We start from the raw sequence: 25,885 nt of genomic DNA, 5'->3' as shown, positions 1-25,885 counted from the left end.
ATTGGCCAATGACGCCATCAGATCTAGGCTCGGCTGGCCCCAGCGCTTCGTGATGTCCAAGAACGCCTGAGCAGATAGCTGCCACTCTCCGGGAGCTTCCGCCCACTGGCATAGATTTTTGGCCTCCTTGGCTAGAGGGGCGCTCTTGGTACCTCCCTGGCGGTTGACATAGGCCACAGCCGTGGCATTGTCTGACAGGACCCGTACTGGCTTCAACGCCAGTACCTGGATGAACTCCAAAAGCGCCAACCGAATGGCTCTGAGTTCCAGGAGGTTGATAGACCACTTTGCCTCTGCAGGAGACCAGAGCCCCTGCGCTGTCCTTCCCAAGCAGTGGGCTCCCCAGCCCGACAAAGAGGCGTCCGTCGTGACGACAATCCACTCCAGAGGCATTCCTGCAGACAACTTGTCTGTCTGCAGCCACCAGCTCAGCGCCTTGCGCACTGCTGGGTCCAAGGGAAGGCGCACAGCATAATCCTCCGACACCGGAGTCCAGCGCTGCAGCAGAGAGTGTTGTAGTGGTCTCATATGAGCCCTGGCCCAGGGCACTACTTCCATCGTGGCCGTCATAGAGCCCAACAGCTGCACATAGTCCCAAGCCCGAAGAGGAGAGGCTACTAGGAACTGGTCCACCTGAGCCTGAAGTTTGACAATCCGATTGTCCGGCAGGAACACTCTGCCCACTTGGGTGTCGAATCGAACTCCCAGATACTCCAGGGACTGAGTCGGGCGCAGCTGGCTCTTCTCCCAGTTGATGATCCACCCCAGGGAGCTCAAAAGAGCAATCACCCGGTCCACAGCTTTGTCGCACTCTGCATAAGAGGGGGCTCAGATCAACCAGTCGTCCAGATAAGGATGGACTTGTACTCCTTCCTTTCGCAGGAAGGCCGCGATGACCCCCATTACTTTGGAGAAGGTCCGCGGAGCAGTAGCCAACCCGAAAGGGAGGGCTCTGAACTGGAAGTGTCGGCCCAGGACTGCAAAACGCAGAAAGCGTTGATGAGGAGGCCAGATGGCAATATGCAGGTACGCTTCCTTGAAGTCCAAGGAAGCCAAGAACTCCCCTGCCTTCACTGCCGCTATAACAGAGTGGAGAGTCTCCAAGCGAAAGTGCCGCACTTTCAAGGCCCGATTGACCCCTTGAGGTCGAGGATAGGCCGGACAGAATCTCCTTTCTTTGGTACCACAAAGTAAATGGAGTAACGTCCCTTGCCAATCTGATTTTCTGGCACCGGAACGACCGCACCCAGGCGTATCAGGTTGTCCAAGGTCTGCTGCACTGCCACAGCTTTGACCGGAGACTTGCAGGGAGAGAGTACAAACCCGTCTCTTAAGGGTCGGCAGAACTCTAACTTGTAGCCGTCTCTGATGACTTCCAGAACCCAAGCATCTGAAGTTACCCTGGTCCACTCGCCCAGAAACGAGAACAGGCGTCCTCCAATCTGCACTGGGCCATGGACCAGGGCCCCGTCATTGGGTACGAGACCCTGGGGGAGGACCGGAGGGCGCACCTCCGGGACGGCGGTCTCTGCGAAAGGAATGCTGCTTGGGGGAGAAGTTCCTTTTGAAGGAAGAGGGGACAGAGGAGCCCGACTTGCCCGGGCGGTACCGACGGGCTTCCTGAAACCGTCCTCTGGAGATACCGGGGCGAGCACTGGCCCGAGCCCTGACCTCTGGTAACCTCTTGCCCTTAGACGTGCCGAGATCGGTCACGATTTTGTCCAGCTCGACCCCAGAGTCCTGCGGATGGAGCTTGGATATCGACATACTGAGGAGTTTCCGGCAGCACATGACCACATATAGGGAGGCAAAAGGATTGCTGGTAGATGGACACAACCCACCAGTCTATGGATTGATCAGCATGATGATATGGAATGTTATTTACTTAAAAGAGTATGCGCCTGAAATTCATAAGATGGCAAATAATATTGGTGGGAGGTGGGGTCTTGTTTCCATGCCATCACTAGAGTTGGGTCATAGCAAATAATTGACTACATTTGATGTCCCAGCTAACTGATGCGAAGAGATGATGTACCCTTGTTTCATAAGATTTGGGACCCATATATGACATGGAAAGACCAAGTGACAGGGGAAGCCCCCTAGAAATATATTCTACTATAAATAAGTTATCATTGTTTATGGAATACAAGGAGGCTGCACATTCATGTTGAATGCATTCAGACCTGTGATCAGGCTAAGCACTGGCTTATTTTTCTGTTATATATTCTTGTTGCTTGGAGACTGTTCAACTAATTGTTCTTGATTTGATCTTAAATTAGCATGTTCTATTGCTTGGTGTGTACCTGAAAATGCTCAACAAAGTTTAAAAAAAGCACAGGAATTGGGCTTAAGGATTCCAATCATGTCTGGAATGTAGAAGGAAAGATTTAAGGTTCAACAGAATACAAAAAAAAGTAATCTAGACTCAACTAAACCTTTTAGCTTGGTTATGCAACTCTTCATTTTCTTCCATTAGCCTGTTGTTGACTTCCTCCATGTTTTCCATAGCCATCTTGAGTTTACAGTACTGCTCCTGCAATTTTTGATTGTTGAACTGAAGGTCAGCAACACAGGTAATCAAATCTGAGGTTTCCCTAAATTGAGAGAAAACATTGTATAAAACTCAAGATTCTAATGTTGGTCCATAAAGTATTAGTCACTTGAATCCTTCCTTACATTGCTTCACTGACCCCTTTTGTGCCTGGCTCTATGCTTTGCTCCTCCCAGGCTGCCCTTCTTTTCCTCCTTCCCCATATCACTTATGCCTTGACTCACTTTTTCCTACCTGGGCCTACTCCTGTGGATTCCCTGCCTTTCCACATCTTAGAGTCCTTGCTGCAGGATTTAAGAAGAACAAAACTTAGCTTTTTCTAACAGACCTTCCAATGATCTCTCTCAAAATGCATCATGGCCTTCAGGGGTGCCTCACCACCACTCTATCCTACTTCCTCCCTCCCCCTTAATTCTCTCCCCAACCTCCTGGCTCCACTGTCCCTTTCTGCCCACTAAGTCTTTCCCAGCCCCTCTCCTCCCACTTTACTCTATATCTGCTTTACTTACTCTTCAATTCTTGACGTCTTTCCTCTCTATTTTTGTCTGCTCCCTCTTTATTCTATTCCTCTCGCTTTAACCATGTCTTTTTTTTTTTAATTGTACACCGATATGCAGTACTTTCAGTACTAATGGCATTTTGTAAAAACAAAACAAAAAGATTCTAACAGGTTTAGGAAAATGTTTTATGAAAGATACACCTTATGCATTAACCCCCACAGCCACCCCATGCAAAGCAATAGCCAAATACAGAGTTTTAGTGAACTCCTTGACAATTAAGGCAGTGCTTCTCAACCCTCTTCTGGAGGCACACCTAGCCAGTTGAGTTTTCAGGATTGCTGTAATGAATATGCACAAAAAATATGCAAATTCAGGTGACCTTTGTATGCAAAACCGTCATACATATTCACTGTGGGAATCCTGAAAATCCAACTGTCTAGGTCTGCCTCCAAGACAGAGTTGAGAAGCATCAAATTAAGGTTGTACATTTCTGACATTTAAAGTAAGGTGTTGCTTATTTTGAGGATATTAAAAACTTGATTTGAAGATGGTGGATCTATCACAGACAGGCATGGGATGAGCCACCTGTCATGGTAAATGTGGGTACAGAAGACAGAAGAAGCACAAGGGAGGTCCTAGAGAAGTTAAAGTTGAAATTCAGACCCTAGAAGCAGGCAGAGTTCCAAAGTTTCAATGCACAGATGAGATGGTACAGGGAAGAGTACTGTAGATTTATTAGAACTGGGTAACATTTACGGGAAGTGGGACCTATACGGAAAGGATGGACTCCAACTGCTGGCAAGGAGAGAGCGCAGCTTTTAAACTAGATCACATCAGAAGCTGACAATTGCTCAGTAATGCATGGTAAAGATACTAGTAAAGGGGCCAAATTATATAATACCCCACAGAGATGATGTAAAGGCTGAAGTAGTGCAGATGCATTAAAAAAAGAGCAAATGATCCAATTACCCCTATTAACTGCTAGACAGGTTGCAAATACAGTTTATAGTGTCTGCATGCAAGTGCCAGAAATTTAAAAATAAGATTAGAGTTAGAACATATGGCACTAAATGAAGATGCTGACAAAAGACATCTCATATGCCTGATGGAAAGATAATTGATGCACTAATACCAGCATATAATTTATATCAAAATAAGGTTGATCAATTGGAGGGACAGGTGGTGTGCATTAAGGAACACAGTGTCAAATGGGAGAACAAAGTCCTGAAAGAAACCAAGTGTAACGTGAAATGTTTATGGATAAAATTCCATGTATGATGAAGAGTACAACAGTGGGTGTATCCTATTTTACTGCAGACAATAAAATGCTAACAAGTTAGACTAACAAATTTGGTAGTATAGAGGCACCTAATGGAATTCGGATGTAGAAGGTGGCATTTTCTAAAACTCAGAACTTTCCAGAGTTAGGAAGGATTTTCCACTAGTGAGGTTAACTGTAGGTGTCTCCACCAAAATGGAAGGAAATTTTAATTTATACATATTATAGCCCAAAGGCAGATTTTTCTTTGGCTCACTAACATAAAAGGTACCATAATATGTACTTACAAATCCCCTTTAGACATATCTCCTCCAAGAGCTTCCAAGCTTCCAGATGTCACATTCATGCCAGAGGCCCTCCGTGCTGCCAAAATGAATTAGATTTTAAATTTGACAAACAAAAACAAAAATACTGCTTAATAAAGAAAAACTTCTTACCTGCTATCATACTCTCATGCAATTTGAACATGGAATCTTCTGCATCAACTGTTTCCTCTCTGGCTGTCCTTTCACATCTAGGAGACAAAATACATTGCATTGTATCTGCTCATGGGCAAACACACCCATGCCATGATATAAGTGCATCACAGAATGAAAGCATATTGGAGGATAATAGTACACATACATTTATTTCAAAGTATACAAACATTATTTGAAGAGAATAGACTAGGCTAAAACGAGAAGTAATGCCCTACAGCAGGGGCAGCGGAACGGCTTTTTGTTTGGGGGTGTCTAAGCTCCACCCCTAACCCCACCCCCAGCTCTACCCTAGGTCTAGCCCCAAGATAATACCACTGATGCTCTCTCCTTGCCAGTCTTCCTCCCATGTGTTCTTTAAATAGACAAGTTTATCAGCAAAGGATTTTTTTTTTTTAAATTCTGCCCAGCACTTCAGACTCCACAAAAATATAGCTAACAATATTTAAATCAACTTCTAATAACTCTTTGTAAAATCCTATCTTCACTTAGAACACACCATGGGTTAATTTTTTGTACTGTGCATAAATTGTACTGTGCATAAATTGTACCAATATATCTGAATGCTATCTAACCTTGAGCTGCTACTGAGAAAGGTGCAAGCTAAACCCAAAACCCAGTACCAGTCATATTGTGAATCAATACAAAGTCCTACAAGAGTCACTCAAGACCTATAAGGCAATGCTATCATACCACAATAGCACTACTTTCCACTTTCCGGAGTCACACAAGGGCCTACCTAGGAAAAGGTAGCAATGTAAACACTGAAGTGTGCACTAAAATATCAATACACCTACTGGGAAAACTAAACAAGCTGGGTAAGTACTGATCAATCCTATACATATATTCAATGACTTTTTAATACACACAGAATACAAAGACCCTCATCAAGTAATCGCAACCTAAAAATGGAATTATGAGAACCAAAAATTAAACAACCCCCAGAAAGACAGACTCTGCATACAGTGCAACATCAGAAAAAGAGAAATCGTGATGCATGTCCCCCATACTGTGCAAAATAAAAAGATAGCAGATATCAGTTTTTGATATTTAGATTTCCACAGACAAAATTAAAAATTAATAAAAATGTTAAAAAATGGAAAATAAGGCAATACCTTTTATTGGACTAATTTAATACATCTTTTGACTAGCTAGACTAGATATAATCTAGACTTAAGGTTTCAGCCTCTGAGAGTTAGTAAAAAATATATCCAGTCCAATAGCAAAGATACTTACCTGTAACAGGTATTCTCAGAGGACAGTAGACCATTCATTCTCACATGTGGGTGATGTTATGTCACCCGGTGCGGAGAGTTTTAATAGCATGAATAAAACTAAGAGCATGTGCTAGCAGTCCCACTGCACATGCGCCAAGTGCCTTCCCATCCACCGTGAGAGCACAAGACCAGCAGTACAGTACAGAAGCATTTAAAACAACTTCAAGAGGAGGTGGGAGGGAATGCAACAATGAATGGCCTGCTGCCCTCAGAGAATACCTGCTAAAGGTAAATATCTTCTCTTTCTCCGAGAACAAGCAGGCCATATCCTTCTCACATATGGAAATCCCTAGCTACCAGGCTCACCGAAAACAGTAGGTCAATTGGAACTTGCAACGGTGAGTTCAATATAGATTAACCTGAAACTACATATAGTGTGCAAATTGGAACAGAAAAAAACGGGACTAGGAGGCTGGAGATGGATTCTAGACCCCAGAACTGACTGTCCAAACTGACTATCACTTTGGGTATCTTGCTCAAGGGAATAGTGACATGTGAATGTGTGGACCGATGACCATGTTGCAGCCTTACAGATCTCTATAAAAAGGAGTCTTACCTCAAGTGGGCTGACGCCACCATGAATCTGACATTGTGAGCCTCGACATGCCTCAAGGGGTCAAACCAGCCTGGGCGTAAGTGAAAGAAATGCAATCTGCCAACCAATTAGAGATCATGCATTTCATGATGGCGACCCTCATCATGTTGGGATCGAAAGAAGAAGAAAAAAAAGCTGGGTGGACTGCCTGTAGGGCCTAGTCAGCTCCAAGTAAAAGGCCAATGCTCACTTGCAATCCAAAGTGTACAGTGTGCTTTCACCGGGATGGAAATGGAGGTTTAAGAAAATGTTGGAACTCTGACACAATCTTAGGTAGGAATTTTAAGGTGCATGCAGAGAACTACTCTGTTAAGATGAAACTTTGTGTAATGTGGATTCTCCACTACAGTCTGAAGCTCACTAACCCTGTGAGATGAAGTAACAGGTAACAAAAACAAGACCCTCCAGGTAAAGTACTTCCATTGACAGGAATCTAGTGGCTCAAAAGGAGCTTTCATCAACTGGGTGATGACACTTAGGTCCCATTGCACAGATGGAGGTTTGACAGGGAGCTTTGATAACAGCAAACTTCTCATGAAAAACAACTACAGGCTATCCAGAAATGGGCTTACCCTCTACATAAGCACTAACTGCACTGAAGTGAATCCTTACAGAGTTGGTTTCAAGACCAGACTGAGATGTAGAAGGTACTCAAGCAGGATCTGTGTAGGACAAGAGAACCTAGGGCCTTGCCCTGACATCAGATGGCAAACCTCCTCCATTTGGAAGAATAACACCTCTTAGTGGAATTATTCCTGGAAACCAAGATACACCCTCAGGAAGGTGAAAGGAAGCAAATTCTTAGGTTGCAACATCCCAGGGTCTGGAGGATGTGGTGCAGAAGAGATCCCTCGTTCAGAATTATGAGGGTCAGAAAAACAATCCAGTCTCCAGGGTTTTTCAGAGGACAATTTCAGAAGAAAAGGGAACCCAAATCTGCCTGGGCCAATAAGGGGCGATCAGGATCATGGTCCCACAGTCTTGGTTGAGCTTCAATCAAGTCTTTCCCATGAGAGGATGGGAGGATACGCATACAGAAGACTGCACTCCCAGTGGAGGAGAAAGGTGAAGGCATCTGATGCTAGTCTGTCATGTGCCCTGACCCTGTAACAGTACTGAGGGACTTTGTGATTGTATGGAGGAGTGGCAAGGAGATCCACTGCGGGGGTGCCCCACACTCAGATCTCATGGGCAATGCCCATACTGAATGACTACTCGTGCGATTGCATGACCCTGCTCAGTCTGTTGGCTAGGGTGTTGGATTTGCCCAACAGGTAGGTGGCCTTGAGCCCAATCCAATTCTGAACAGCCATATCTGGAAGGTCTTCTGACAGGAGGGCATGATCTGGTAGTCCCCTGTCTGTTGGTGTATTGCATTGCAACCTGATTGTCCATTTGAATGAGCACAATTTGGTTGACCAGCCAATCTCTGAAAGCCCTTAGAGAATTCCAGATTGTATGTAGCTCCAGAAGATTGGTATGAAGATCTGATTCCTGAGCTGACCAAGTACTTTGCATGTGAAGCCCATCTAAACGAGCTCCCCACCCCAGGCTGGATGTATCCATCATCAGCACCTTCTGAGGCTGAAGAATTTGAAAGGGTAGTCCCACAGTCAAATTGGATCAAAACATCCAACAGAAGAGGGATTAAACCAACTCTAGCAACACCCAGATGACATCAGTTAGGTTCCCCAAGGCCTGGAACCACTGGGGAGCTAGGGTCCATTGGGCAGCTCTCATGTGAAGATGTGCCATGGGTGACACATGCACTGTGGACACCATGTGGCCCAGTAACCTCAACATCTGCCAAGCTGAGACCTGCTGGCAGGTTCAAACCCAAGTGGAGATTGTGACTAGTGTGCCCTCTCTCAGCACAAGGAGAAAGGCTCATGGGGCTCCAATGAACTCCAATTGCTGGACCGGAAGGAGATGGGACTTGGGGTCGTTTAAAATTAACCCTAGTAGCGCCAGCACCCGAATAGTTCCCTGCATGGCCTCCTGAGCACCATCCTTCAATGTGCTCTTCACCAGCCAATCATCCAGCTAGGGAAGCAAGGACTCCCAAGTTTGTGTAGTGAGCTGCAACTACCACTAAACCACTAGACCACTAGACACAACCTGGGAAACAGACGACAGGAAGTTGATTTAAAAGGGGCAGTACAGGTCAGAGGGGAAGGCCTGCTGCATGCTGGAGGCAGCAAGTGAGTGCTGCTGGCACTAGAAAGACTTCAGGTTAGAGACAGCAAGTGGGCATGGCCAGGAGTGGGAGAGGGGGAGAAGCCAGATCATGTGGGAAGGGAGGGAGAGCGATGTGGCAGGGCTGCTTGAGAATCCAGAAAAATCAAAAATCTGGACTGACCCAATCCCCGAGTAGTCTGATTTTTGGACTTCTACTGTATATAATGTAAATATCAAGACTGATGTCAGGCCATATGCCCACACAAAAATGAACTGCAACTGACCAATGTCATGCAGAAGGAAAATGAACATCTGTTTTTGGAATCAGAAACTTCAAGTCAGTATCTTCCGATAAGTCTCTCCCAAAAAAAATTCTCCAGAACTTTATGGGGGGGGGGGGGGGGGGGGAGAACCCCAAACAAAAACACTGTGGAAGTCCCTTCCCTTATCTCACCATTCCAGCAAATTCTGCCCCAAATTATATTGCATTAAATTCTTATATGCCACTATTATCTGTAAGGGTTCGATGTGGATAAGAAAGAAAACAGGCAAACCCTGTGAAACAAAACAAATTCAAGATATAATCAAAGTCAAATTATATCAAATCTAACCCATAGACCAAACAGAGCACTGTTATCTTAAATATTTCTTAAAAAGAAACGTTTTTAAAAGTTTCCTAAAAACAGTATAATTTTGAGTTCTCCTTACAAAAAGGGGGATGGAATTGTAATGCAAAGGTACTTACTTGGTACAAGAGACTACCTGAAAAATTGGTTTTGTTCTTTAATCCACTTGGACTGGGAAAAGGCAAAGATACTTATCTGTAGCTGGTGTTCTATGACAGCAGGCCTTCCTATTCTCACATGTGGGTGACATCATCCCGACAGAGCCTGGTGCAGACGCTGACTAGCTTACAGTGTAGAACTTTCTAGCAGCGTCCCACTGTGCATGTGCTGGTGCCTTCCTGCCTGATGCAGGAGCACGGGTCCTCCAGCCAGGTGAAAAAGCAAAAATCCCAAATTAAATACAACTCCTAGGGGAGGTGAGAGGGTATGTGAGAATAATCAGCCTGCTGTCCTCAGATAACTCCAGCTGCTTTCTCTGAGGACAAGTAGACCTTTCTGCTCTCATATGTGGAATCCTAGCTACCAGGCTCACCGAAATAGGAAAGCTAGGATAATTGTATCTCAGAATGTCCAGACCAAAACTTGAATCAACCTGAAACTATATACATACTAGTGAAGTTGCAGCCTGGAACAGAATAAAACAGGGCCTAGGAGGGTGGAGTTGGATTCTATACACCGGTCAAATTCTGCAGAACTGTCTGAAACAACTGTCACGTCAAGTGTCCTGATCCAAACAGTAGTGGGAAGTTTGTGTGTGGAATGAAGACCACGTTGCAGGCTTGCAAGTCTTAATGGAAGCTGACCTCAAGTGGGCTACCAATGCAGCCATGACTGACATTATGAGCCTTGACGTGACCCTCACAGAGGGCCGTATGATTGTCAGTACTATCCCTAGTAGACCACAACATTACATAGTATTGGAACGGGAAACGCACACAAAGGGTTACCATATTTTGTCCCCCAAAAAGGAGGGCACATGCCCCGCCCTCTTTCACACCCTCGTTCTGCCCTGTCACATTTCCCCTGCCCCATCACTCCCCCTCCCCGTCACCCCCCTCCCCTTACTACTGCCCTGGTGGTCAGGCCCTCCCTCCCTCCGAGTTCCAGCCCCCCCTCCCTTCAAGTTCCAGGGTCCCTCCCCTCCGAGTTTTAAAGGTCATCGATCTAGTTATTCTTATCTCAGGTTACAGCGGCGGATAAGGGCAAGGCTGGCTGGCCGCTGGCACACGTCAAGCACAGGCCAGATGCTGCAGCCTCGTCATCAACTCGGGGTAATGGCGGTGGCTGCAGGTGGAGAAGGCGGCAGGCTGCAGTAACAGTAAAAAAAATCGCTGCACCTGCGTGCAGGAGGATCACCACATCAGCTGATCGCAGGCAGGCGCTGGCTGGCACACGAACAGACGCTGCCTGAAGCCTGCCTGCGTCGGCCCATGCCACGTGCATGCATACTCATAGGTCAGAGAAGTCAGGAGGATATGTCATGTGATGACCTGAAGAGAGAAACCCGGACAAATCCAGGAAATGCAGAAACCCGCCCGGACTCCCGACGGCGCCCTCAAAAAGAGGACGTGTCTGGGGAAATCCAGACATACGGTAACCCTACGCACACAGCTCCACAGACCATGTGTGATTTAAAAAAAAAAAAAAAAAAAGGAGTTAAACTAACTAAAAACAATGGAAACAAATTGCTAGAGTGGCTATTCTGAAAACGTGTCACAGTTTTTAAAATTGCCAATGATCTGGTTAATGTTTTTCTACAGCTTTGGAATTGTAGTCTGGTGAACTGGACGGAAGACCACCATCCCCCTCTCCATAACCAGCAAGTAATATGAAAAAAAACAAAACAACTGTATATGGGGTGAAATGCTTCTGTGTATGAAAGCAGTACCTAGGGGCGATTGTGTCTGATGTGTCTTGATCAAAACTTGGACAAATTTAGGATTACTACAAGCTCTCTTGGATATGTATCAGATTTAGAATTTTAAAACTTGTTTTAAAATATTTAATCCTTGGTCCCCATAATTTTTATCATTATCTATAGCAATACAGTGATACAGCTCTCCTGTCTGATGGTCCCCTAAATTATAATGATTATAACAAAGTCCAGTCTTCTAGGACTGGATAAAATTTGTCTGTTGATAAAGCAAGTACAGCATGAAATACAATTACTTCAGAAACCACAGGTAGAGCAGAACCCGATACAGAAGTGGGCAAGGAGTAGCATGGCTTAGTTTGTAGACAAAAGTAGAAATAAGATGTAGGAAGGGGAAGGCCAGGATTGGGTGTAAACTATCACACTACATGCATCCAAGTGCTCATTGCTCTCATTATCTTCAAAGAACTGGCAGGCAAAGAATGGCTGGGGAGGAGCGAAGACTCATACAAGGTGGAGATGGGTTATCTGTGGTGTAAGCAGAAGGGTAGAAAATGAGAGCTCATCTAGTCTCTGCCCTCACGATCCTGATCTTCAATGCAAAGTCCTCATTCCATGAATTATCCAATGATCCTAGAGCCCTCAAGTCTAAAACCTCAGTTCCTAGTGGTCTTCAATCACTCCTTTCCCCCTTGTCAATGCCCTCTCCATGGAAGTTTTACTCTACCATTTTTCCATCTCAGCCAGTAAGGCGGGAATGAACCGACTCTTCTCTGCCTTGGAAAATGGGCAAAGTAGTTGAACCACCTCCACAAATGGGTAGAGGAGATCCTAGAATTAAAAATGGCCTATTTACCATATGCTCCCACTCTTTTTTCCTCAATGCACTTCCCCCTATCCATCTCTAATCAACTCACTCATGACCCTCACACCTCAGTTCTTCCAATCCCTATAGCACCTTTAAAACCCCCTTACTTTCCCTATCCCCCAGACAATCCACAGTCCCTTCAATACCTTAAGTTCACACCCCCTTGTCCCTCATCCACTGATCTGTCCCCTCCAATTCTTTCACTCATTCTTTCCCTCCCCAAGTGTGACCACTACAAGCAGAGGTGAGGAGACTGAAGCCAGCATAAGCAAAAGGGCCATAAAACCAACCCAAAGTAGTAGAAACAGGCAGTGGGTCTAATAGGGAACAAAGCTGAAGAGGTGCGGATGCCTATCCTTCACAATCTCAATTGTGCAGGAAGGTTGTACAAACATCAAGGCCATACGGCTGCTCCTGTCTTAGCATGAACAGCTCCAATACTCTTGGCTCCATTCTGCTTCCTCCAGACCCTAGGTGGCCAGAAATGATCCATGCCCACAGGTGATTCTGCTCGACATCCCTGGGGGAGGGAGGAGCCAAAACAGATTTACACGACCATTATGCTTTATTTCTTCAGCCCAAGAGGCAGGTGGTGAATGCTGCTCTGGCTGTTCTGCCAGAAATCTAAGTCTGGAGTAACAGATACACAAAGGGGTTGGAATTGGCCCAAATTTTAAACTTGTGAACAGAAAAGCCAATGAAGGCTAGAGTTGAAGCCTTTAAGGTTGAAACTTGTCCTCAGTCCTGGCATAGATTGGCTTTTCTGTTCACAAGTTTCAATTCAATCCTTATATGTCTTTGCTCTACGTCCTCATTGCAATCTGCTCTAAGCTCAATTCCTCCCCTCTTCTCTGCAGGCTGCCTAGTTGCCAACTCGCCATTTTTTGTATTGCCAGCCTGGTTGTAGATGGAATGCACAAGGCACACAGCTGCAGGCTGCAGCAGCAGGATGACTCAGCAGCAGCCAGTGGTCATACTGTCAAGGGCCCTTGCCTCACACAATCAGCATTGAGTTGGTTACCCCTCCCCTATCCTCAAACCTCCTGTTTTCCTTGGATGCCGCAAGTATCAGTGCTCAAATGAAAGGAAATGGCCCACAGAACTTGACAGTCCCCACCAGCTCTGATGTGTACTTCTGGCCACTGAGAGGTTGGAACCAGTGCCTGAGCACGAGGCTCCACAGCCCATTCCTTTTCATTTGCAGCCATCAAGGAATACAGGTAGTTTGAGGAGAGGGAGAGTACTGGTGGAAAAGGAGAGGACTAGGGGTGGTGGAACAGAGAAGGAAGAGGCAAGAGAGACATATGCAGGACGGAGGAGGAAATATAGGGACACCGAAGGCTGATGCTGGACAGAGAAAGATGCAGAGTGAAATGATGTATGTGAAGGAAGGATAGGGGCACCAAGATGATGCATGATAGGTATGGAGAGAAGAAATGTCAAATAGAAAGGAGGCCTTGACAGGATAAGAGGAAAGCAAAGATCAGAAACCAGGGCAAAACAATCAGAAACAAAATGACCAAAGGTAGAACAAAATTGTATTTTCTTCTTAATGATTAGCATGTGTCAAATTTTAGCACCTGCCAGAGCTGGTGTTAGACATAGTTGGAGCCCATTGCAGAAAACTGGGAGAGGACCCTAAGACCCACTACCAGGCTGTGCCTTTTTCAGCTTCTGGCAGGCTTGGGGCCCCAAGGACAACTGCCCTGCTTAAGCTAATGCTGTCCCCATTTGCTATTTTGCACAGAACAGTGGGGAAGAAATGCAGCTATTTCTGTCTCTCTGCTGTTGTACTACATGCAGGACATGGCTTCCTGGGATTTCATTTTAAATTTCTGTCTACATATTTTTATTTCTAGTTTGTGGTCACTTTTCTGTATTTGGTTTTTTAGATTGTTCAGCTTTCCCAACAGGTGTACTGATGTTGTAAAGCCCACTAATATTTAGGTACCACCTTTTTGCAAATAGGGTCCTTGCTTAGAAGTTAGTGCTGCTGTCATGGTTTATTTGCTCTAGGTCCCAGATGACTTTGTAGAATTTTGTATTATTTTCACAATATGCCAGTACTGAGAAGCTCATTTTGCTCTTACTGAGGTGACAAAGAAATTTCTGATTTTTATGTATGGTGAATTATAGGGAAATATCCTGGCTCTGCATCCATTGCTGGAGGGGGGGGGGGGGGGGGGCTGTGTATGCAGAAATCTGTTTGGCTTTAATCCTATATTGGGGGAGCAAGGTGTATTAGAGGACTGTGACTCAATGGGGGCTGAAGAGTGCCACCTCCTGTAGTCCCCCATCCCTCAATGTGGCCTGCAGGCACTGAAGACTGCACTGTTGTCCTCTCTGCTGTTATTTGTTAGGGGCAGGGCAAAAGGGGTCCCCCCCCCTCACCTTTCTGAAAGGTGCCAACCTTTCTACTGACTCTGGATTTTAAAGAGTCAGAACTTCATTACGAGTCTTTCGCCCAGAAATTAACCCTTGATAAGAAGAGAGCTTAAGGGCGAAAGACTGAGAATTGTAGCGCAGGACAGATGACTTCACATGGTGGTTCACAGGAAAATAAAATGTGCTCCAGATTTTATAGCACAGAACTGGAAACTTGCATATCACTGGTATGACATGCTGATGTCTAAAGGCATGTACAGAGGAAAACAAACTAACATATCATCCACTAGAAACCACTAACTTTGCTCCACCAATCACACACCAATATTACAACTAAACTTTGGAAATTGTAATTGTAACTTCAATCTCATTGATAAGTTCAAAGGCATCTGAGTAAAGAAAATGCACACAAAAAAAAAAAAACACACCAAGAAATTGTTGGTGCCAGCCACTATTCTCTATGTGTGGAGAAAGATCAAGTATAATCTGAACAAGACAACAAAAGCAAAAAAAAAAAAAAAAACTGGTCTGAACTGTGCTGGTGTATTACACTTTATGAACTCCAACAGTAAATGTGAGATGAAGATCTCCAACATACCCTGATTAGGATTGAGGTTCATTCCTTTGTGGTTTACGCAAAACTACCCTATTTTAAGATATTATCCAATGAAACAAAAGGTAAAGGATGCACCATGAAATTAACAGTCAGATTGGTATAACTATTTGCAATAGTGCTATTATTGCCGAGAGAAAAGATGCATAAGAAGAAGTTTCTAAATTTGGAACTGAAGGCATGGGAGCAATGAAGAGGTAGTATCAAAAAATATAGACAGTGGACTGAGAACCCTCCATTACCTCAGGCACAAATTTATGTTTTAAGCACTTCAGTAATAGCAAAGTACCTCCTGTAAGTAAATTTTACTCACCGAGCTACTACTGAAAGAGGTGAGCTAAATCCAAAATTCCTTCCCTCCCCTGTTGATGAATATATCTGGAAGCAAATCAAAGCATAACCTGGAATGGGAAAGAGACTATTTCCCCCCCCCACTCCTACAGAAAGGAAGTATTGCTGAACTTGAGAACATCTCAAAGATTTCAAACTAACAGACTGGCTGAATAAAATGCATCCTTTGTCTCAAAAATTTGCTGAAGAAAATTTGAGCAAATGGGGTCTATGTTTCATGTGTTATGGACTTGTGCAGAGGTGAAAAACAATTCTGGGGAAAATGTACCAATTTCAATAAATATCTGGGGGCTTGGATGAGAGGGATCCCAAGATGTGTAGGCTATCTAAACTGGATAAGAATGTGCTTAGTAACTACCAAATGTAATATTTCCAAGGGTTGGAAGCAAAGTGACCTAAATATGATCAAATTTCATAATTGGATTATGGAACACTTTTGTAAGCTTATGGCAATTAAGGGTGGCTATGGTAAGTTCAGAAGATGTGTAATCCTTATGTTGGGCCTTGAAAGAAGACTGTTTTTACCTTAATAGTAACTACTTACCTTTATTTTGATTCATAAACAAGACAGATTAACTATTAGACGTGTTTATGAAAAACTGTGGATATTGATTTTATTATCTTAGCAAGGATGGGAAAGGGTATAGGACCGACTACCATGTCTTAGCTATTGTAAGGTTTGTATCTTGGTAAATTAAAAAAAAAAAAAAGAAGAAAATTTAAACCTTTTTCAGGAATATGAGTGATCTCAGAACAGCAATAAGTCAAGAATCCTGAAACGCATAAGATCCATAGTTACAAAGGTCAAAAGTGGAACTGGGTTTTATGCCAAAAACACAACAAATTAAATTGGAACTAGGTGGGACATACAATCCTTATTTGCCACCACATAATGCTTCTATGTTCAGATGCTTAACTTGCCATTAATGCAGAAAATATGAAATAAGTTCCAATATTTTCAGATTTCACATTTTCACCTGAAGGGTTTTATGTGCAAGTGACGATTTAAAAAATTCTGTCTGGCAACTGGCATTAAGGGTACATCATTTTGCCTTTTATTTTTTTTTAATAAACATCTTATTGATTTAATGGTAAGCCAATAGAATAAAACATAGAATGCAACAATATACAGCTTAAAAACAAAAAGTATCAATCCCCCCCCCACCCCAGATAAATACAAATGTCCGCCGGAGAGCAAGGTCATGGGTGTACCAGTATGATTTATTGAAACTTAATATACCACTTTTCCTTATTAAATAGCAAGGAGGTATACAAAAACAGAGAAAGAAACACCTTAATCAAAAAGCGATAAGATAAGAGATAGTATAAGAAACTAAGAATATAGGAACACAGAAGTGTCAGTCCAGAGCAAAGGTTAGTGTTCACACCAGCCTCAATACCTAAAGGTATGCAGTAAGAAAAGATAAGCCTGCTGAAATAAGCGTCTCTCCCATCTAAAGATGGTAGAAATTACCATCTTGGGATGTGAACAAAATTGAAGTAGAACAGGGAAGAAATTGGTGCATCCCCATTTGAGGGGCAAGGAGGAAGACAAAATTTGAGTTAGTTGAAAGTTGGGAAAGAAGATTATCTGTCCCAAGTTCAGTGGTTACCTGTTCTGGACACCACATGCATCAGTAAAGAGACTCAACAGACCCATGTTTCGGTGAACTACACCTGCATCAGGTGTCCTACTTTGCCAATAAACATCAGAAGAGATGCCGAGAAACACTGTTTTGCATAGAAGTGCTATGTTGTAAGGCTCTTACCATATGCTTTCACATTTTTCTGTGTTGCAAGTTGGCAGTTTCTTGGCATCTCCTCTGATGTTTATTGGCAAAGTAGGCCTCTTGTAAGATCACACAACTCCTGATGCAGGTGCAGTACGCCAAAACACGGGTCCGTGTTGAGTCTCCATATACCGATGCACGTGGAGTCCAGACATGGTTGTTACTACCAATAAAGTTTACATTCTATCCACTAAGTTTCACCTCTGGATTGTTATTGGAAGGCTTTTCATCCATCCCTACTTTTTCTGGTTTTGCTATATCATACGTAGGGGTGTTGTGTCCTCTTGTTTTGTGTAAAGGACAAGAGAACGAAGAGTTCTACAGGGAACTGGAGAAGATCATTAGTATAGTGAAAGCACCACCAGATACAGCTAAATGGAAGCCTTGAGAAACTTCTACAAGAACCCTGTAGAACACAGCTGATAAACAGAATGGCTCCCCAGCATCCAAAAGCATTTGGAAAGAGGCAAAACAAAGCTATGGAATGACCTGAAGTAACAAAAGAATAGGAAAGCAGGTTATTGCCTGTATCTTCAACTGGGAAGATTTGATTGCATTAATGAAGCCTTTCAAGATAGGAGAGGCAACTAATTCAGCAGTGTAAAGGCAATGCATAAGAATATGGCTCCATTTGCTCATCCCTACATAGGAGTGGCATCTGCTTTGTGTTGCTGCTCCCCATGAAGCTGTTTAGCAGGCGACAGTGATTCTGAATTCCAAGGCGAGGTGAATTTATACTAAAATGTGAGGCTGATAACTGCAGTACAGGATAGGCGGCTATGAAGATACTCTATAGCCAGTATAGAACACACACCCCTGCAGATTTTGTAGCACTGAACTGGTTGCTCAGTTGTGACATATGTCAGAAAACTACACAAAAAGATGTAACAGGGTAGCACACTGTGCCAGAAAGGCTATGGGATCATGAACCTAACAGAATAAAGCTGATTACTTAGGGCACTGCTACCTCAATGACTAAGCTTGATAAAAAAAATAATTAAAAAAAAAAAAAACCACAGACACTGTAGTAAAGGAGAAAAAGTACAACAGCAGCACTAATAATAGAATAGTTTGCACCAAGTGACCAAATCAATACTACAATCAAATAACAAATGCAAATCAAAGACCAGCATGCTGTATAAAAATAGATTCATCCCCATTGTATTGGGTGCCACCAACCTCATTAAAGAAGAATATCCAAACCTGTTGCTCTTACATATTAGCTTTCAAACACCATGAAACAGCTTGATTTGGAATAATGCAGGTGTTGACAAGCGGAGTTTAAAAAAAGGTTAGACAGCTTCCTGGAGGAAAAGGACATAGAATGTTATTGAAAGGACATAGGAATAACCCACTATTTCTGGGAAGGGCGGGACGAAATGCTTGTTCTTTTGGCTGCTGTCAGAGACAGGGTGCTGGGCTCGATGGACTCTTGGTCTGTCCCAGCATGGCGATTCTTATGTCTTATTAGCAGTGACCTGAAAGACAGAATCTCCAGCATAGTCTGAAAGGGATGAGGTTCATTCCTGTCACAGAAAGCAAAAGTTAACTCATTTGGAAAACATTACCTCCTAGGAAGCCCTGAACACACAAAAATCAGCAAGTTGAGGAACCAATGCAATAACCTTGCCTTAAAGCAGTGTACAACTTTCTAATTCAAGTTATTCAAATTTTGCTCAATGCAGTAAGAAAACAAATAAGTTGCGTACAAAAAATGCACACAGAACACAAGTGCACAGTTCTGCACCAGCAGGTATAACTGGTATGCAGAAGAGACAAACCTATCGGCATGAGTTGCATGTGCATAGATCTGAGCATGTGCTGCAATGCTATTCTGAACATACAAATTTTACAATATAAACTGCTTTGATCTTTTTATTAGAAATAGTGGTATCACGTTAGGCATGTGCAGATGTATAAAAATTACACTGTTTCTTACATTCTACTAATACAATCATAGTTCTAAACAGATGGCATTGAAAGAAGCTAGGTAATCAACCTAGGAAATTACAAAGGACAACTAATTTGAAATCAGAATTTTATCTATTGATTCTTTAATTGAGTATATATTTTCAAAAAAAAAAATAAAAGAAAGTAGACTTTAAGACCTTAAGGTCTTAATCCAATGCCGCCTGATATGCAAAAGTGGCAAAAAGTTTTAGATTTCTTCCCCTTGGGGTTAGAGAAACATATCAACTTATTACGTCAAGAATGTCTCACGAACAGATGGAAAATAGATCAAATTATACATCCAAGATGGCAATACATCATAAATTACCTTAAAGATAATGTGATAAAGTTTAAACAAAGCCTTCACCTCTGTTGGTAACCATGCAAAGAATGTACAAAGAAAATGCTGTCAATTTTGTTTTTCAACTAAGAGATGAATGGAGGTGTTTTATATGGTTTGCAATTTCTTTTGTGTTTAGGACAGTTCAAATAATTGCAACTCTATGTGGTAGTGTTGGTATTGAAAACAATTGTATCGGCAAAGGAGTTTCTGCATGCACAAACACAGGCATGTGTTGGCATGTTTTTTGCATTAACATGCTATACATTTCTCTCAACTGTCCAGCACACCTCTCTTAGCTCATCCTCTTCAAGGAAACCAGAAAAAAACATGAGTCCTGTATGCTCACACAGTAAAGACAAACATGAAATCCTCACTAACCTTGACCACTAAACAAACCTTTTACTCTTTTGACTTTAACACAAAAGTCCTAACATTAGAAAACCATGCACTCAGCCTTTGGTCTTCTGTGCACTTCTCTGTTATCTAATAGGTTAGGTCAGTGATTTCCAAACCTGGTCCTGGAGACACCCCAACCAGTCAGGTTTTCAGGATATTCATAATGAATATTCATGAAAGAGATCTGCATGTACTGCCTCCACTGCATGAAAATCTCTCATGAATATATGGTACTGAAGCATCGCCCAGTGCATTCCAGGATGCAATGGGCAGGGCAACACCATTTTGAAGGCAGCGCTCACAGGAGGAAGGAGTGCTACTCCCTCCTCCTGCTTCAAAAAGGTATGGGAAGAGGGTTGGGGGAGGGACACTAAGCCACCAGGGCTTTAGGGGACACTAGACCACCAGAGCAGTTGGGGTGGTGCCCACTGGGCCGCCAGGGAAACTTTTGCACAGGGGGGCCTCAGCACCCCCAGCTCCTTGTGTCTGGGTGAGGGGGGTGAAGGTCCACCAGACCTCCAGCCTCTTGTGTGCAGGGGTGCTGTACCGCCGGACCACAGTTCTAGCGTACACTCACTGGTGAGGTTTGACCACTCCATACCACCTCTAAGATGGCTGAAGGCTTACCAAATGATTCTCATACAACCATTGTCTATTCAGCAAATTTCTCTTTATTTTTCTTACGTCAAACAGTAGTCTATAAACAAAGAAAAAGCAGAGCGTACACAACTGCTAAAAAAGAAAAGATTTGAAGTGGGGCTAGCTAGCAGACACCTGACTCCTCAACTATCCACCAGACTCTCCACCCCCCCAACCATCTAAGGCCCTGATGGTGAACCTATGACACGCGTGTCAGTACTGACACGCGTAGCCATTTTCGATGACACGCGGCCGCATGTGGCCGCATACAGAGAAGCAGCGGCGTTCCTTGCTGACACCCGGGCGGATCGCCGATGCGCCCCCCCCCAAGGGGCAGCGCGACCTCCCCCCCCCCCCCCCCGGTGCATGTTTACCCGTGTGCGCTCCTATTGGCTCCCTCCGAGTCCTCCGCTCGTTCCCTCCCTGCTGCTCCCTCTGCCCCGGCTCCTGCACGGCCGTTTGACCTCACTTCCGGCCGGCGGAGCAGAGAGCAGTGGAATGCCGTGGGGGACGCATCTCTGAGGGCCCTGTGATCGCCATTACCAGCAACCACATAACCACAGCAACCATCATCCAATCTACTGTTCTGGGGTGTCGTGGATTTCTAATTGACCATCATTACTGAGATAGGTGAGGGGGAGGCTGGGAGAGGCAAGGGCATGTGCTATGGGTGCCGTTTCCCGCCATTAGAAATAGCGGCAGCCATCTTAATTTACATAAGGTGGTCAGTTAGGCTAGTTAACCCCTAATTGCCTGCAGGGCTAACAGGCTATCTATAATTCTATCTTCTGTCACTGCCCCCCTGATGGAGAACCCAAAAAATAAAAAAACAAGGTTAAGTAAAGGAAGTGGTAGTAGCAGTTGCCGACCCTTTCAAGAGACATGGACCGAGATGTATGGCATTATAGAAAAAAAATGGCAGATCATTTTGCGTTCTATGTACTGAAACGGTAGTAAGCAGAACGTGGAATATAAATAGACATTTTGAAACTAATCATTCCCAGCTCCTGAAAAAAAGTGAGGATGAAAGGAAGGAATACATTTCCAGGCAGCTACACTTTTATAAGAGCCAATCTAATTCCATCCTTACATTTGTAAAAGGTTCTACAAATTTAACATCTGCAAGTTTGAGCATTGCTCACTCCATAGCTCAGCATGGAAAAGCACTCAGTGAGGGAGGATTTATTAAAGAAACTCTCCTAAGATGTGCACCAGTTCTATTTCACGATATGCAGAATAAAGATGCAATTATTAAGAGAATATCTGAGTTACTAGGAAATTTGGAGTGCCTGGATCCGATTACCAGACACTTTTAGCACCCTGAAAAATATAGCAATGGCTTTACTCACAATTTTTCCCTCTACGTACTTTTGTGAAACCTTATTCTCAGTGTTAAATAATATCAAAACCAACAAAAGAAACAGATTGAAAGATGAAGTTAGTAGCGCATGCTTGGGCTTGAAGTGTACAAAATACCAACCTTCAATTGAAGATTTAGCCAATGAAATTCAGCAACAAAAAAGTCACTAATAGGCAGATTAGTTAAAGAATTCCCCCTCCCCCTCACTTATCTTAGTTCACGGCACCCCACACAAGTTAAATAATACCAAGACCAACAAAAGAAACCGATTGACAGATGAACAAAGAAGTCACTAAGCAGGTAAGTTAAATAATTAGTTTTTGGTTTATTAAATACAGTTATATATTACAATTATACATTTTTGTTATTTAAACTATAAGTATCGTGAAATTATGGTTTTTTTTTATCGAAGTGACACACCACCCGAGTTATGCTCGGTTTTTTGGCGAATTTTGACACACCAAGCTCAAAAGGTTGCCCATCACTGATCTAAGGTGTTCCCTTATTTTTATAGGTCTTATCTTATCTCTGCCCTCTCATCTGCCTATCCTTTTCACCTATCATTTCTCACCTAGTCTTCATCTATCCCATGTTCCAGAACAATCTTTCCCCTCTTATCTTGTTCCTGCCAGGTACAGCTATGGTTTATTATTTTTTCTAAATTCCTAACATTCTGTAGTTAGCTGCATCCCATTGTTTTCTTCTGTCGGCCCCTTCTAGTTCCTTCCTTACCTACTTAAAATATAAGCTTAAAAATGAACAGAACAAGTGTTAAACTACATATTCTCCATGTAGGCTCTCTCTATTATAATATAAGCAGATACATAAGTACATAAGTAATGCCACACTGGGAAAAGACCAAGGGTCCAACGAGCCCAGCATCCTGTCCACGACAGTGGCCAATCCAGGCCAAGGGCACCTGGCAAGCTTCCCAAACGTACAAACATTCTATACATGTTATTCCCGGAATTGTGGATTTTTCCCCAAGTCCATTTAGTAGCGGTTTATGGACTTGTCCTTTAGGAAACCTCTAACCCCTTTTTAAACTCTGCCAAGCTAACCGCCTTCAGCACGTTCTCCGGCAACGAATCCCAGAGTTTAATTACGCGTTGGGTGAAGAAAAATTTACCTATCCAGAAGAGCTGTAAGCAAAGTCCGAGTTCCAAGGTTCTAGTCCTTGGTCATGTGTAATGTTTTAAACTATGTGACAGCCCAGATCTGTGCAATCCCTTTGTTTTTTTTTTTGACAGCCCGGATCTGTCAAACAACTTCTGTAGGATTCTGCCTTGAGCGTATGCACAGGCGCAATCCTCCTGCAGAAGTACCCCAACAGAGTTAATAGCACACCTAAAATTTGCAAGCTATTAGCTATGATCATTGGGACTTTATTTCCTATGCTGTTCAGATACTAATTTTACAGTACTGTTCGGAACAGTGTGGGGTTTTTGATCATCTGTCTGTGAGGCAGGCAGGGACCTGGTCTACGTCTACCAAACAAATGGTCAAGAGCACACATTGTAGTCCTAGGTGGACAGACTCTGCTGGCTGCTAAAAACCAGGTGGAAAAGGGTAGAGCAGGGGGTGGCTTCCTCCTACACTCAAACTCCATCCTCTCCCCCCACACACTTGCTGCACTCTCAAACACACCTTCAATTCAGCCCACATTTCCCAGTACACTCAAAAGCATGCACTTATATTCAAAATATTTATAAACCTCTCTAGCCAATCGCCCTAGGTGGTGTACAACACAGGAACATACATAATCATTAGCACTGAGACAATACATATAAAAACAAACATACATATACTCAGCCACCATTGCTAGCGATAACCTCCATGTTCACTCAGTCACTCTGCCAGCGTTAACTGTTCTGTCCAGTCACTTACATCTCAACCATGTGAAAACATGCCGCTGAGCAGCAGAGCATGCACTTTTCCTCAAGTTATTCCAGGTCTCTACCACCACTTTCTCTTGGTGATTTCCTCTTGTTCTTTTCTAGGATCTGATTTACGTTTTCTGTTTCCCTTACTGTACATTTTCTCCCCTACATAGATCCTTTCGCCTTTTATCTCCATTTGTCTCATTAGTCTTTGTCTACCTAAAGTTAGGTTTCAGTCTCCCTCCTTACCCTTTCACCTAAAAAAAAAAAAAAAAAAAAAAGCTTACCAGTTTTCTATTCCCTACTCTTACTTCCCAACCTTTCCTCATTTCATTTCCCATCTTTTGCCTACTTTTTAATCCACTATGCCCACCTTTTGTACTCATCCCCAGCTCCTTCCCTGTCACTCAGTCCCACTCCACTTCTAACTCCTTTGTGTCTTACCCCCTCCATCCAGGCCCCCCCCCCCACACAAATACCTTCAAAAGGCCCATCCCCTTTTTTTCTTACCCTCTCCATAGCGCTCTGTCCTTTTCAACTGCCTACCAACTATTCCCCAATCCCCACAGGGTCCTTCAAACCATCTTCCCTCCCCATCTTTCTGCACTGAGTCAGCGCCATTTATATCCCTTACCCATTTTCACCCTGTTGTGTTAGTCCCTACAATCCATTCTTCCTCCTTAACTAATCATTGAGTCCCTACTTACACCTCCAATACAAGACAGACAATCTTAGTATTGCCTTCTCATCTCCCAATGCTTGTACCTCCAAGTGTGCTCTCCTGCATCCCCATATCCTCAGTATTTACCTCTCTGTATTTTCCCTTTCCCCAGCATGTATTACCCCTGACTTTTCTCCATACCTCCGCCCCTTCCACAACATCCACCCATCCATTTTTCCAATATTCATTTATTCTGCCTTTTCTCCTTACCCTAGCATCCATCTCTCTGCCCCTCATTCCATCTTCCCCTGCCTATACCATTGCTTCCCCACCACAGTATTTGTCTCCTACTTTCTCTCTCATAGAATCAGTACCTTATCTCAGCCCTCAGCTCATTCTTTGGCACAGCAGTGGAGCATGCTCCTTCAGTTCCATTTTTCAGCAACCTGCACCACAAACAGGTTTGAGATGCAAGACTAGGCATTTATTTATTTATTGCATTTGTATCCCACATTTTCCCACTTTTTTGCAGGCTTACAATACATCATGAATGGTGGAAATATAATTAGGAAATAGACATTTAGTTTGCGGATGATACCAAAATTTGTAACAGAGTGGACACCCCGGAGAGACTGGAAAACATGAAAAATAATATGCAGAAGCTAGAAGAATGGTCTAAGGTTTGGCAATTAAAATTCATGCGGAAGAGACCTTTGCCAACAGACTTGGATAAAGATCTGCCCTGTCAAATATTTAGCCAGCTGCAGTCAGCATTTTATTTAAACTGATAGTTTCCGGCTAAGTTGGCCTGGAATTCAATATTGAGATCTGTGTCTCTGTATCAGTATCAACTATCCAGGTCTACCAAGACTGCTGCTGGCTGCCCAAACTTATGTGGGTCCCAACTGAATATCAGCCAGTACCTGAATTAAGTGGATCTGTGAAATTCAGGGCCGGTCTTAGCAAGTGCGGGGCCCTGTGCAGACCAATTTGGTGGGGCCCCATCCTAGCCCTGCCCCTACCCTAGCCCCGCCCCAGCTCCACCCCATTGATAAGATTATTCAATTTTTAGAAAAATTTTTATTTATGAAATTTCAAATAAAGACAAATGAAGCTACAACTTGTACAGAAAAACTGATTGAAATAATAAGCACAATGCTATCATGAACCCCCCCCCCCCCCGAAATTATTCAGTTCAAGTCCACTACAATTAGTAGTTCCAATTCTCATAACCCCAGCGGGTCAGAGGTGCGGACACACAATCTCTCCACTGCAAAACACTATACACAAACTT

The 25,885-nt window shown here is 43.5% G+C and overlaps 1 protein-coding gene across 6 annotated transcripts in view; it reads right to left on the bottom strand.

The window, feature by feature from the left end:
• The window catches only part of LRMP (lymphoid restricted membrane protein), a 391,035-nt gene that overhangs the window by 314,483 nt on the left and 50,667 nt on the right, over positions 1–25,885 (bottom strand). For all 6 annotated transcript variants that reach the window (XR_003943302.1, XM_030213974.1, XM_030213975.1 and 3 more), the window contains exons 5-7: positions 4,768–4,844; positions 4,618–4,693; positions 2,436–2,594 (exon numbers count right to left, since the gene is read on the bottom strand). Coding sequence is in view for 5 of the 6 variants with exons in the window: in XM_030213974.1 (XP_030069834.1) it covers positions 2,436–2,594; positions 4,618–4,693; positions 4,768–4,844 (312 nt within the window). In the remaining variant the exon portion in view is untranslated. The remainder of the gene's footprint in view (positions 1–2,435; positions 2,595–4,617; positions 4,694–4,767; positions 4,845–25,885) is intronic.

Source organism: Microcaecilia unicolor, chromosome 9 (assembly GCF_901765095.1).
Source record: "Microcaecilia unicolor chromosome 9, aMicUni1.1, whole genome shotgun sequence".
Classification (NCBI taxonomy): Eukaryota; Metazoa; Chordata; class Amphibia; order Gymnophiona; family Siphonopidae; genus Microcaecilia; species Microcaecilia unicolor.
The sequence above is the reverse complement of the archived record's forward strand: the minus strand, read 5'-3'. Positions and strand labels throughout refer to the sequence as shown.